Source organism: Schistocerca piceifrons, chromosome 8, assembly GCF_021461385.2.
Source record: "Schistocerca piceifrons isolate TAMUIC-IGC-003096 chromosome 8, iqSchPice1.1, whole genome shotgun sequence".
Taxonomy (NCBI): domain Eukaryota; kingdom Metazoa; phylum Arthropoda; class Insecta; order Orthoptera; family Acrididae; genus Schistocerca; species Schistocerca piceifrons.
The window spans coordinates 303,943,595-303,958,742 of NC_060145.1; the positions used below are offsets into that span (position 1 = coordinate 303,943,595).

A 15,148-nucleotide genomic window follows, 5' to 3' on the forward strand; every position below is an offset into this window, starting at 1 on the left:
TCGAGATAAGTAATTTCTCTACATTAAGTTCTATATGGTTGAAGACGACAGACTCTGAAAGTAAAACAGCTGTAAACAAAACATAAAAAAAAACAAAACAGGAAAGCCACTGCATGTGGTAACAAGGTATATATACAAAACTTTATGCTGTTTCCAGATTTGTAAAAACTTTCTTAAAAACACTAATTTGTATATATGTAAATAATAACCAATATTTTTCCTATTGTATAACAGAAAGCAAATGAAGGCCCAGCGATGATGCTGGAACCTCAACGAAACATCTCTGAGTCATAGCACGCCGGCTGGTGTGGCCGAGCGGTTCTAGGCGATTCAGTCTGGAACCGCGCGACCGCTACGATCACAGGTTTGAATCCTGCCTGGGGCATGGATGTATGTGATGTCCTTAGGTTAGTTAGGTTTAAGTAGTTCTAAGTTCTAGGGGACTGATGACCTCAGATGTTAAGTTCCATAGTGCTCAGAGCCATTTTGAGTGATAGCACAAAAAGAAACAATTGTGTTTTGCTCAAGGTAGATCCCTTCCAAACGTACAGTTTATCTGTAAAGCAAACACAGACGGAAGAGCTTCTATTGCAAGGCGACATACACACTATTCTGTCAGTAATCATGATGTAGCTTCATTCTTTCTTTATATACTGTCAGTGTTAATGTTCGTCTTTTGACCGAGAAGGATTTGTTTCGTTAATCAAACGAATTTTTGCATTGCTTACATTAGGCAACGACAGTGATCGAATATATTTAAAGCATTTTCAAGCTTTAATAATTTGTGACCATAAGGATATCAGAAACTGAACGTTTAATGTGTTGCTAAAGACAAATTTTCTTTCATTGTGTAACCTGCTACAGCGTTATAATGTGTGTACTTAATTGAACGAAATAGGTTTTATAAATAAAACGGCATCGTTACTAGGTCAAAGATAAAATTTGAGCTACTAATAGTTTTTTTAGCTGCTGCAGTACAGTCACACAAAGTCATAAGTAGCGGTAATTGGTATTTACATACTTCATAACAAGAAATCCACTCCATCGTCTTCGGCGTCCGACGTAGATGAATCAGATTCAGCAAGATTTATGACGAATGGTTCCATAACCGTGTCCCTGCCAATACCCCTGTTGTAATCTTCATCTAGCAGTTTTTCTGCGTGTCTTACGCCAGTTGCACTTGCAGATGTTGAGATGCTGTCTATTGCCTCATGTGTAGGTCTCTCAACATCTGCAATTTTGAATGTATTGTTCTTTTCCGCAATATGTGCTTTCAATTAGGTTGTAATGGCAACGATATGTTGGTAATCTAACGATACAGTGTCCATACTGCTTTGCAATTTCGTCCACATCATAAACTCTGTATGCAGGCTTGTGTTGATTGATAATAATCAACAATCCTGCTCTGATATGCGACGAGTTATGAGGTGTTTCGTTAGATGACAGCCATACAACAATGTCTGCCATTTTGGAGCTCGTAGTTGGAGCTTTGTTCACTTGCACTGAGAGGATGCTCGCATTGTCCATGACTATAACTGAAGACGCGGGAATATGCGGCAATAACTGTTGTGTAAACCACCCTTTGAAGACGCTGTACGTCATTTCAGAGTGGTAATCTTCAGAATTCATAGCGTTAGACGCCTTAAAAATCAGCTTACCCTGCGGAATAAAGCCAGTATCTGCTGATCCGACATGAAGCACTGTAATTCTGTTACACTTACCAACAGGAACTTTTAATCCACCATACCCATCTCTCATTTTCCAGCACATAGCCCTTGCGTGGTTCTGATTAACGAGAGTTTCATCTAAGTAACAAATTCGAGACGTGCAACTTCTCTGATCTCCTGCACTGTTCTCAAAAACACAGTCCTTTCAGCTACAATACCGCTTCGTTCCATTAATTATTTCCTACCACCGATAGATTTCTGATGCCTGAACCCCATGTCTTTCAGTATCCTCAACATGACGCATTTGCTTCAGTTAAAATTTGCAGCTTCTTTCATAAGCGAATCTAGTTTCTCTGCTGTTGGATACTCGCCTTCAGCATACATGCTGAACACTATGCGCCGCAAAATGTTTTTCGCAAAATCGTCTAGTTCTCACACTTCTTTTTTGCGGTTGTGTTGCTTCCCTGGTGATTTGAAAACAGCTGAGCCGCAGGCTTGTACAGACGTCTTAGCTTCGCTGGATGTTCTCTGAACGGTCCTCAAACCAATACCACAGGCTTCAGCTGTCTGCTCCTGGCATTTGGCAACGGTGCGACGCGCCTTGTGCCGGCGTGGATTCAACGGAAGATTGACTCTTAAAGTATTGGTACACACGTAACACTACTCCTCTTGCCTATTTGTGTAGCACTTGGCATGATTGCTTACCATCACTCATAATGAACACTATGAAGGCAGTCATCACTTAGCACGGAACACAACGACTGAAATAAACAGGTAGAACTTCCGAACACAACACGACCCGCTCAGAACGAAGACAAGAATGTCTGTAGCGCGCGATTGGTTGTGAGTCACATGATATATTTCCGCATGCTTCTGCGCATCCGACTCTCACCCGCCTTCGTAACTGCTCTCCGCTCTTACAACCGTTTGCGCTGTTAATAGCTTTATATGACTTCTGCAGTTAATTGAGTTTAGTATTTATTCACTGACTGTGTTCAAATATTTGTAATTTTCATTCCAGATCCAGATTAATGACAGAGATTTAGGAGAAGCTGGTTCAAATTAAATTTAGAAGGGAACTCGGCCCTCTGACATTAATGGTTCACGAGAGGCAGGCACAACGATGACAGACAAATACGATCAGAGTAGTAACTTTTCAGAAATTAGAGATGAACATAAGACTGCAATAGATTTTATACTTGAAAATAATTCTTTAGGATGTGACTTCTCATAACGTTCTAGCTCAGTGGTTGAAGGTTTAGGTCTTTCCACTACGACATTAATGCAAGCTGACACAACTTCTCCATGTTTCAGTAGTAGTGTGAACTTGACAGCAATGATCCGTCGCAAATTCTGCCTTCTGATATAGCCCCTTCCTCTTGAAATAGTAAATCTACAGATGTGAACGAGGATACTATATATCGTATAATAAATATGTTAGCAGAAAACAAGAAAAGACGGAAGAAACTAGTAAAGGGCTTAGATTGGAGATGGAAAACTTTAGGAATGAAATTAATAAAAATATCGAAACACAGGATGAGAACATTGCTAGAAGGCTAGAAGAGAATAATAAGAATCTTAGAGATGTACTTTTGATGTACTTGAATGAGTTCCTGAAACGGATTAGGAAGGAGATATGTGAGGATTTCAAGTCTGTGACCAGACTTCAGCACACAGACACTGTAGAAAGTTGCAGCTGAAAGACTACGAGAATAAGCACGATACATGCAGGCCAGAATTATTAAACGAGTCTGTGAAGATTAAACTACAAAACAGGTTGAGAAACTCATTACGTGTATGGCACAATTATCAAACAATTTTGATAAAAATGCTAATGACACTCACCAGTCCCCTTTACCTACACAAGGGAATTTCAGTCATAGCAATGTGTTTCAAATAAAATCAAATCACCATTAATCAACAATGTAAACAACAAGTTAAGGAAATTCACGAACAGCTTTCTCGTGTCGAAAATAACATCGATGAGGCAGGTAATTGCAATAGGTGAGACAGTTTTGATATTGGACAATCTGATGAGCAAACAGACTCATTGCATGTGAGAGTAGTTATTTGTGAACGTTACACTTTTGGAGAGACGATAACTGGAAAATTCATGCTCACACAAGAATGATGGTAGTAATTGAAAGCATTTTCTCACTGATTGGAAGCTCAATGTTTTCAGAAATGTTGGTAACAGAATTCACGCATGGGAGTGGCAACTACAGTTTGATTATTCTCTTCCACGTAACATGGCCAAATGGTCACAAATAAGAATTCATGTGCAGTTATCTCGAGGGCGAACCAGTTACGAGAATGTGTTCATTTGCAACAGAACGTCAAGTATATGGAAACTTCTGTCACGCGTTTTAGTCAGCTTACAAGAGCGCATCAAACACAGCATCATTATGCTCAAGAACCTTGAAATGTCTCATCTTTCAAGTTTGGCACGTTTTTTCCAGTACCTAGTATGAAAGAATCAGTTTTTTACTAAATCTTACCGCCCTTCGGAACTAATATGTAACTGTTCGATGAAGTTCCCGTTTACATTAAGACATACAGATTTGGCTGTTCGTTGTAAAGATGATACACAAGCATTTAAAGATCTGCCACAAGAACTTGAATTTCACAATGATGAGCGACCATTCCATTACAACAATAATGACAATCACAGAAGAATCTATCGACTACAGTATTATCGGGACAGTGACACTCGAGAGAACAGTTTAATAGTAACAGGGAAGACAATAGACATCCTGCGATTCATCAGCAATTCTGTGTAAATAATTGGCATTCCAGAGGTAACTTTCACAGTTGCGGAGATTACTAATGCAGAAACAAAGATCGGACCTTGTGGAATCGAAGACGTTATGAGAATGAAAACTATTTTAACCAAAATAACTATGGTGGAAGATCAAATCAGAACTGGCGAAGTCCAAGAAATATTAGCGCAGAGCGGAGCGCTGAGATCATTGAGATCAGGCCACCTTCCCGTCGTAATCCGATGAGAGGGTCTGTGATAACAATGGCATGTGGCAGTCTGTCACGACAATAGTATGTGGCACAGTCCGTCACAACAATGACATGTGGCGCAGTCGACAAACGATACATGGGAAAGCATTTCAACCAAAGGTATAAATATAGTAAATTTGGAGTACATTAGACGCTGCATTCAGTAAATGTGGGAAAATAGATTCCTGTGTGGCATTACCACTACAACATAAGAAGGTAAGAAGCGAAATTTACAGGATCGAGCGTTGATGTGAGGAACCAAACGCTTTTAGATTTTGCATGTCAAGGACATTAGTTTTCGGCAAATTTTCTAATAGACCCATTACTGACTAGAGAAATAATTTTGGGTGTTGATTTCTTGACTGAACATAAAGCGATTTTTAACCTTAACCGTACACAGGCAAACTAGAAATTAATGACACGATAGTGTGCTTGAAATTTGAAGAGTGGATTTCAAAGGAAGGCGAGTATCTTAATTGTTCAGCCCTTAACGTCTTGATGCAGTTTCATAGACTGTGTTGCTCATAGACGAGGGTAGAGTATGAGACTAGAGCGTTGTCTAGTAGTTCTTTCCCGAAACTGCCGCGGTCTCCTTTATCAGTAACCACTTGAATGTGATGTGAACCTATACAAACAATTATTGCTTCTTTTGTGCTAGCGGTAGCTAAGAACGCACCTGCGGCTTTGCGTTATATAGCAGCGGCCATTTAACTGTACAGAATGTTTGGAAACTTCCGTTACAAACTTCCAGGACTTGTAGAGGGGAATGAGTACATAACAGTATGGATAGGAAACCATGCCTGCAAACGTACCGTTCACGTTCTACGATGATTTTAATTCAGATTTTTAACTCATCAACCTCTGCTTGAGAAATTGAATTAGGCGTGACGCAGCGCTGTTATAAGGTAATAGCTCGAAAAGAAATATAACGAAACATCCATTTATCTCTTAAGCAAGTTTGTTTGTATTACCGCTTGAACATTGAGTATTTCCATTATTCCAAAACAAAAATGTAGAGAATAGTTCTGATGCATTACAACAGCGGCTCTATGTGGCGACCACCAACTTTGTTACAGACATTGTACATGCGAAGCATGGTCTGGTACACACACTCCATCTCACCTGGTGTCTCGCAGTTTTTCTTACTCAACAGTTGCCATTACACGTGACTGTTTCCTGAGAAAGTCATTCTGAGTATTAATGATTATCGGTCTTTACATTCATTTACAGGTAGTACGACGCAGCTTAGGTTAACTAGTATCACATACATCAAAAACAATTTGCAGAATTATGTTCACGTTTAAAAGTGGAGCAACAAAAGGCTATTCTAGATCAGACATCGTAATCGGAATTTGATAGTACTTGCTTGCACAGTGTTGCCAAAATGTTTTGGCACAAACAGTCCTCATGTAGCAAAACTAAGCATATTAGTTTCCAGGTATCACTAAAACCTTGGTGGACAGTAATAATAAAATTTCGAACTGATTTATGTATTAGACAGATGAATGATTTAAGGCTGACTGACAAGAAAAATGGTTACACCTTCAAGGGGCAAGGGTGACGTCTGTTAATTAGTGAGCTCAAAATAGTGAGACGATGGTCCGACAAAATCTCACCAAACTTCACTTATAGGCAGGGGGACGTGACAATGAAAACCTCGTGTCAACTTTTTAATTCAGTACATGAAATACGTACAATCATCAGCTGAATAAACTTTGACTATCAGTGCTCTATCCACGGCGAGACTCAGGGACTTCCAAATGTCGTCATCCCTGTGTCACAGCCTCTACTCGTACACACATTACATAATTCCCATACAGGAGAGGACATTTTAATTACACTACATTAGATGTATTCGCGATTGTCAATTTGGACAACCATCAGCTCTAGAACGGAGTCACAACAGTGAAAATCTCTGCGTGACTGGGACTCACGTTTCGCGAGTGGTTGCCTTACCTTTGGCTATCCGAGCACGACTCACAGCCATATGTCGTCAGTCATGTGTCTACAACACTTACACTCGTTACATATATTCCCGTATAGTGACACATTTAGCTCGAAAGCCGCTTGCTCGATGTCGGCGGATAAATACGGCATTGCAGTGCCTGTATTGTTAAGAAGACGATGCAGTGTTCCTTCAGATATCCGTGCATAGTGCGGACCGAGCACTCAACCCAAGAGCAGAGATACCCGGGACTGGTGAGAACTAACCACTACCAACGAGGCACGTTTTCCTTCGGTTTGTTAACAAGATCACGCTTCGCACTGGGAAACCACTATCCACGTAAGGATATGAGTCAATCTTCTGATCAACTAAAAAGATAAAAGAATGCTTACGAAAGGAGAAAGATGTATGGCAGCCACTAGGAACCCCTAGGTTGTATACGAGGTGCGGCTAGAAAAAAACAGGACTGATGCTGGAAAAAACATTTATTTACAATTATTTACAATTTCATGTTATCTCCTTCAATGTACTCTCCTCTTCGGTCTCTACACCGCTCCATACGAATTTTCCACTGTTCATAGCAATGCTGCAGATCATTTTCGGTAAGTCCATACATTACTTCCGTCGCTTTTTCTTTTACTGCTTCAACAGTCCCAAATCTAGTTCCTTTCAAAGCTGACTTGACTTTAGGGAAAAGAAAAAAGTCACAGGGGACCAAATCAGGTGAGTAGGGTGGATGATCTAAGATGGGAATGTTGTGTTTTGCCAAAAACGTCTTCAATGACAACGCACAGTGAGCTGGGGTATTGTCTTGGTGAAGGATCCATGACTTTTTTCTCCACAAATAGTTCCGTTTTCTCCGTACTCGCTCACGTAGGGTAGCCAGGACGCTAATGTAGTAATGCTGATTCACTGTTTGTCCCTCTGGTACCCAATCAATGTGCACAATCCCTTTGATGTAAAAAAAAACAATCATCATTGACTTGAATTTCGATTTTGACATTCGTGCTTTTTTTGTCGTGGAGAACCAGGAGTTTTCCAATGCATCGATTGGCGTTTAGTTTCGGGATCGTAAGTAAAAAACCACGATTCATCGCACGTTATAACATTTTGTAAGAAGGTGGGATCACTTTCAATGTTTTCCAGGATGTCAGAACAAATCATTCTTCGGCGTTCCTTCTGTTCAATTGTGAGACACTTTGGAACCGTTTTTGAACACACTTTGTTCATGTTGAAATTTTCATGAAGAATCTGCCTAACACTTTCCTTGTCAACTCCTGTTAACTCAGACACTGCTCTGATTGTTAAACGGCGATCTTGTCGAACAAGTTTACCGATTTTTTCAATGTTTGCATCATTTTTTGCTGACAATGGTCTGCCAGTGCGAGTGTCATCACTGGTGTCTTCGCGGCCATCTTTAAATCGTTTAAACCACTCAAACACTTGTGTTCGCGATAAACAATCATCGCCGTACACTTGTTGTAACATTACAAACGTTTCACTTGCAGATTTTCCTAGTTTGAAACAAAATTTGATGTTAACACGCTGTTCTTTCTGTACACTCAACGTTTTCCGACGCACAGACAAAACGTCAACTACTTAAAACAGACGCCACGGGCAGACTGAGTGCAGGAGGCAGATGAAACTCGAGCAGTAGGCGGAGCGAGAGTCACGTGACAGGCCACGCAACTTTCAGCCTTATTGCATTCGTTTTATTGATTCACCAGTACTAGTCCGGTTTTTTTCTAGCCACACCTCGTAAAATTCCTTACAGTTGTCGGCCAGTATACAGTCTAGTCACAGAAACAAGTACTAAGACTCGCTTACTCGAACACAAAAGGTACTGCCCCGAACGACGTACTGAGACATAGGCCGTAACAGAAGGGGTGGAAATCACGACATAAATTTCAGTGGGATGACCGTTTTAACCAGAAAAACTCATAGCAATTCGCAAATCTATAGACAGGCCATAGAGTTTTACAAATATAATAATAATTTAAACAGAAAAGAAGGTCGACTTAGGTGGCAACAAAATGACGGTTAATTACCTTTAATCGAGGACGTTAGAGCCATCATCATCTTGCATCACATGACGAATGATGATGCCATGTATGCAGCTCAATAAAGTCAGGACCCCCTATAGCCCTTGATACAGTTGCCGTTTTCCATCCGAAATGTTTCGCACACTCACAGGCGAAACGTCAGAGTACACTTCCATGTATCGACCACGCCTTTGTAGTCAGGAAGTCTTCACCAAAAAAAACCGGCCGTGAAAGCCTAAAATGATAAAAAAATGTAATACAACTCCACATCTAACACTTCCGTAGGGATCACGAAGACCAAATAACGCTAGTTACACGATTCATAACCATAACCATTCTTCCCGTGCCGCATACGGGAATGGAACATGAAGAAGTCCTAATAGGTCGTACGAGAGAAAGACCCTCTTCCCGTAACTTCGCAGTGGTTTCGCGAAGAATGGTTGTTGATATATTAGCAATGAAATGTATGAACGATAAATTTGTTGTGTTATTTCTTGATGAACATTATGGGCATAAAATGAAATGTAGAACAAATTATCTCTCTTAAGATTTACTTTGAGTTTTGTAATCATTCCGGTATTCTTCTGAAATCGACGTTAAAGTTATTGAGAAAATGTTTGAAGAGCACATTACATTCATCGACGATACCAAGATATCAGAATGAAATGAAGTAGATAGTGAGAAACATGTAAGATAAAAACTTTCCGGTGTACCTGATGCAAGCTATCAAAGTTCTCTTCAAAGACCGCTCCAGGTTCACAGCTTCCTCCAACGACAAAGCTTTTACTGCCCAAGTCCTTTCCCATAGCAATGCCTTTACAGCAACATCTGAAGATGACCTACATTAGCCAGTCGATTTGTTACGTAACACAGCTCAAACATAAAAGGGTGGAATCGCAAAAACTAACATGGGAATAAAAGTTGTGAGATAAAATTTATACGCAGATGGCAGTGCCGTGAACAAATATCGACTTTTAATAATCTAGGCTGCAACGTGAACACAACCAGTGAATACAGAACTATTGTCGAGAATTAGCCGCACGGTGACAAAGATAAAATTTTACAAGACACCGGCAGTCTCGTCTCCTCTGTATGGCAGTTAAATATGGCGTCGAAGGGCAATGACATGATCTGATCTCTGGTCACAGCAACGAAGTTTCTCAGAAAAATTGAAGGTTGCAGCAGACTGAATCACATCCACGAAGACTGCACTTCATGGGAATTGGAGTATTTCTCAGTACTGGGAAAATTCCAGGAATCCAGGTAAAAAAGACTCTACTATCCCATTCAAATGAGCAAGGAACCGCAACCGTAACAAGCTACTGATAACAGACCGATAAAAAAGGCATGTTTGTGAAGACGGAGGTAAGGGTCGGCTGACAGACCAGAACTGCCTCATGGGCCAAACTCAGTAGTGGATAATGATGTTGACTGTGAAATGTTTTCCCCTATGAGTGACTTAACAAGGTCACTAAACATTTCATTGTTATACTTCTGGGTTCCCGTCATCCAGCAGCGTTTAAATCTATAGATACAGGCAAGTAGCCATCTTTTTACTGTACCTGTTACATATGAGTACTAACAAGGCAGGAAAGAAACTCTTCCAGTTCCTCGAATGAGTGACCGTGGAGATCAGAGAAAATTGTAACCTTATATGCACGCAAAGTCTTTCTTCGTTATTTCGATCAGACTAATTAGAGGAAAATTACGACGACAGAATATACAAAACCATGCAACGAATAATGCCTGCGACACTGAAAGATTTGATTTATCTTGCCGCCGTAATATTACTTGCCAATGTGAAAATACTACACTCTGGGAAGCATTTTCCCTTCGATAAATTTTACCATAAAATGTAGAGGCCACCGAAGAGAAGAGATAGGTAAACGGAGATGTCACAAGTAAGTTAGTGTGTTGTCACTAGACCAATCCATCGTATACTTAATTGTACATAATGTTTCAGACTGATTCCTCTAATTTCACAGGACAGTTTCTTGTACAAAAATGAAGACAAAAACTTTGGGTTAATTCTAACTTACACGAAGGACTACAGAGTTTGTATTTTCAAAACAAACGTTCGATTTTGTAAGGGCTTTATCTGGTCCTTAGCAGTGTACAGAAGTGAAACGAGGAGGATAATTGCTTCAGACAAGTAAACAAAAGACACTTTCGAGATGTGGGGCTATAGAAGAATGCTCAAGATTAGATGGGTAGATCGATTAAATACTGAACTCTATCGAATTGTGCAAATAAGAGTTTATGGAACAACTTGACTAAATGAAGGGAGCAGTTGATAAGACGCATCGTGAGGCATCAAGGAAATGTCAATTCGCTGATGGGGAAAAGTTTGGGAGGTAAAAGTTGAAGATTGAGACGAGGACGTGAAAAGAGCAAGCAGGTTTAAACGGATGTAGGTTACAGCAGTTACTCACAGATGAAGAAGCTCACACAGCATAGATTAGCGCGGAAAGCCGCGTTGAACCAGACTCTATACGGAACACCACAAGAAGCACAACAATGAAGCAACTTTTGCGTAGACAAAATCAACTAACTATGAATTTTCACAATTAAAAAAAAGAAAAACATTCATAAATACTACAGTTTTCAATGCTGTTCGCCTGAAATGTCATTTTCCATTCTTTATAACACCAGAGCACTTTCATGGAAATGTCACAGACGGTTTATTTGGTATTTTCTGTAGTTTATGTGCCAAAAGCTTCAGAAAAATATGTTTTTCCTCAAAACACAAAAATTATTCCGTAACCAGAACTTCGCGTTTTGACACATAGAACACTTTTCAAGGGAATCTCAAAGCAGAAGTAAAATACTTTTTATGTGCTTGATTGTGCCATAGGGATCAAAAATTTCGGATCTCTCCTCCACACGAAAAATAGGGTGATGATTAGTGAGGGTCTCTTGAAGTTTTTAGCGGCAAAATACATACGAGATGAAGGTAGTTTCTTACCAATGCGGAAACTACGCACCAACTGCATTTTCTGCGCATTACTGAAAGTTCAGGTAGAACATTGAATGCTTAGAACTAATTATCTCAACCACTTACAAGTGACTGTGGGAACACCTCAGGAAAAACCTATGTGGCAACTTATCACGCTCGATAAAACAGAACCATTAACTTTTGCTGAATGAGCGAGAATTCCCGAAGTCTGATAAGAGACTGCAATTACTTATGACTGTGCACGTGTTACAGTATAAATAGGGTGCGACCCCAGCAGCCTGCAGCCACCGCCTCCAGAATGCAGCGCCTCGCCCTCTTGTTCGTGTGTCTGCTCGGCTCTGCCGTAGCCTTGCCGGCCCGCACCAGGCTCTGGAGCAGGGGCAACAGCCGCATCATCGGAGGAAGCAACGCCAACATCGCCAACTACCCGTGGCAGCTGTCCTTCCAGTATGGCGGTTCGCACATCTGCGGAGCCTCCATCATCAGCTCCACGTGGGCGCTGACTGCCGCTCACTGTGTGGACGGTATGAGCCTCCTGCTGATGACTTTCAGAGCCGGATCGTCTATTCGTGGAAGCGGTGGCACCGTACTGAGGGCCTCCTCTGGCTACATGCACGCATCGTACGACAGCGACACGGTGGACTACGACGTTGCCGTCGTTCAGGTGAGCAACTCGCTAAGGCCTTGCACGTAAGACCAATTTTTTAGTCAGCTCCTATATCATTAGGGGCTATGTTGTGCTAAATAAACCATACGCTGTGTGCAAAGTAGAGCCACCCTCGATCAGAAGGTCATGAAAACGTCAAGTTATAATAATATCAGTGCCTGTTTATACGGCATACAACTTCCCTCTTCCTGATTTGAGAAAATATTTCTATGTCAGGTACAAAGGGACATATGGTTTTGATGCAGAGTTGACGTCAGTGGACAGTTTATATTTTTTATATGTATAAACAAGTCCAAACATTTATGTTGAGCTATAGTAAACAATAATGTTCGAAATAGAGCCCCAACATGATTCTTCTGTATTTGTAACGCACTTGCATCACCAGGAAATATGAATTAACTCTGATAACACGTTATTATGTTGTGCAGCGGATCGTCTTACATTCGGTAGGTGACTGATTTGTTTGTAACACTACTGAGAGAATAAAACGGCATCTAATTTTAAATTTAGATGGATTTAAAATGCTACACAAGGTCATCTTTAAGGGCCTGTGAAGAGCTATGTAACTATGGGTAGTGACCTACTTCCCATGTTGGGATGATTAGTTTCGTCTGCGTCTACGATTAGGTGACAATCGTAAACAGGAATTAAAAGTTCTAAAGAGCATACAGAAATAATCAGTCCGCTAAGTTTTTAGGACTGGAAGACTATAAAATATAGCTACATATCAAATATATGAATCGATTTCTTTGTGCCACTCACTTTACTGCCGGCCGGAGTGGCTGAGCGTTTCTAGGCGCTATAGTCTGGAGCTGCGCGACCGCTACGGTCGCAGGTTCGAGTCCTGCCTCGGGTATGGATGTGTGTGATGTCCTTAGGTTAGTTAGGTTTAAGTAGTACTAAGTTCTTGGGGACTGATGGCCTCACAAGTTAAGTCCCATAGTGCTCAGAGCCATTTGAACTGACTTTACTGATCTAGAATCCAACATATACTGAATCAAATTCAGAAAGCCACTAAGAAAAAGTGTAGAACAACTTATTTTCTGAATGTAGATAAACAGTTTATCTGTTAGCACGGGTAGCTCTTTAGGGAGTCTTGGATGGCTACGGTGCTGTGTACATAAAAACAATTTCATTGGATTATTCGAAAGAGATGTTAGATACCACAGACAGGAATTCCACTTTCAGTGGAGAACAGCAACGCGCATACAGGAGAAGGTTACCTGCAGCTGATTAAAAGAGAAGTGTTAATTCTGTGAAGACAGAGACATCGTTCAGCTCTAACGGCAAACGGTACTACTCAATAATGAAAATATATCAAATGTGTAAGTAGAAGCATTTGTGTGATGAAATCACGAAATGTTCGATATTATGACCTACTTGGTAATATTACTCCAAAATCTGGGAATCGTATGATTTATGTGTTACTGCAAAGATTGATGAGCTCAGAGATCGTAAGATATAATAACTTTGGAACCTGTAAGAGATATGTCTGAAGAATGTAAACAAAAATTGTTTGATGAAGCAAAATTATACCATATGATGGAAAGCAGTTCTACTACAATGAATGTGTAGAGTCCATAGATCTCCAGAATGAGATTTTCGCTCTGCAGCGGAGTGTGCGCTTGTATGAAACTTCCTGACAGATTAAAACTTGGGACCTTTGCCTTTCGCGGGGAACTAGTCTACAAACTGAGCTACCCAAGCACGACTCACGAGCCGTTCTCACAGCTTCAGTTCTGCCAGTACCTCGACTCCTACCATCCAAATTTCACAGAAGCTCTTCTGCGAACCTTGCAGAACTAGCACTCCTGAAAGAAAGGATATTGCGGAGACATGGCTTAGCCACAGCCTGGGGGATGTTTCTGTAATGAGATTTTCACTCTACAGCGGAGTGTGCGCTGGTATGAAACTTCCTGACAGCACTTGCCCACGAAAGGCAAAGGTCCCGAGTTCGAGTCTCAGTCCGGCAAACAGTTTTAATCTGTCAGGAAGTTCCATACATCTGTTAAGATACCAGTCTGAGTACTTACGTCATTAATATCAGAGAGGAATCATAAATAATCAGCTTAGCATTTACAGTCGTCTCTAGACAGTCTCCACATTATCACTCCAAGAGTGAAAGAAATAAACACGCAGTGGATAATTGTACATTAAGATCGTGTACAATGGTCAGAATTACATCGCTGCCATTCAGACACAAATAAGAATTGCTTCCTCTCCTGTTCCAGGTGTCTGGATCCCTGCTCGGTACGAACGCCCAGGCCGTTAGCCTCCCATCCGACGGCTACGACCCAGCCGGAGGCCTGGCCGTGACCGTCACTGGCTGGGGATCCACGTACACAAACGGCCCGGCCCCGAGCAACCTGCAGAAGCTGGACATCAGCATCGTGGCGCGCTCCACCTGCCAGAGCATCTTCGCCAACGTGAACACCGTGACGGCCCGCATGGTGTGCGCCGGCAGCGCGGGCCAGAGCGTGTGCAGCGGAGACTCGGGCGGCCCCCTGGTCAGCGGCAGCACGCAGGTGGGCATCGTCTCCTGGGGGGTCAGCCCCTGCGAGGCCAGCCCCGGCGTCTACGCCAACGTCGGGAACCTGCGCTCCTGGATCCGCTCTGCAGCAGGTGTCTAAGGCCTTCTGGGTCACAGCTGCTCTCTGCAATGTGCATCTGCACGTTTTGACAAGAAGGATCCAGTTGTATACAAGAAGACCTTTCAGAAATAAATAACTATATACCAATTACCTATTTTTTTGTTGTTGGCGAATATAGAGATCCTATGAGCACTTAATGAACGTAAACTTTGAAACTGATTACCACTACTGAAGTAAAAGCAGAAAACAAAATTTAAATTTTATATTTGTG

The 15,148-nt window shown here is 41.3% G+C and overlaps 1 protein-coding gene across 1 annotated transcript in view; it reads left to right on the forward strand.

Moving 5' to 3' along the window:
- The window catches only part of LOC124712295 (trypsin delta-like), a 66,035-nt gene extending 51,119 nt beyond the window's left edge, over positions 1–14,916 (forward strand). Inside the window, exons 3-4 of the mRNA XM_047242588.1 lie at positions 11,872–12,283; positions 14,518–14,916. Coding sequence (XP_047098544.1) covers positions 11,872–12,283; positions 14,518–14,916 — 811 coding nt within the window. The remainder of the gene's footprint in view (positions 1–11,871; positions 12,284–14,517) is intronic.
- The last annotated feature ends 232 nt before the right edge of the window (positions 14,917–15,148 follow it).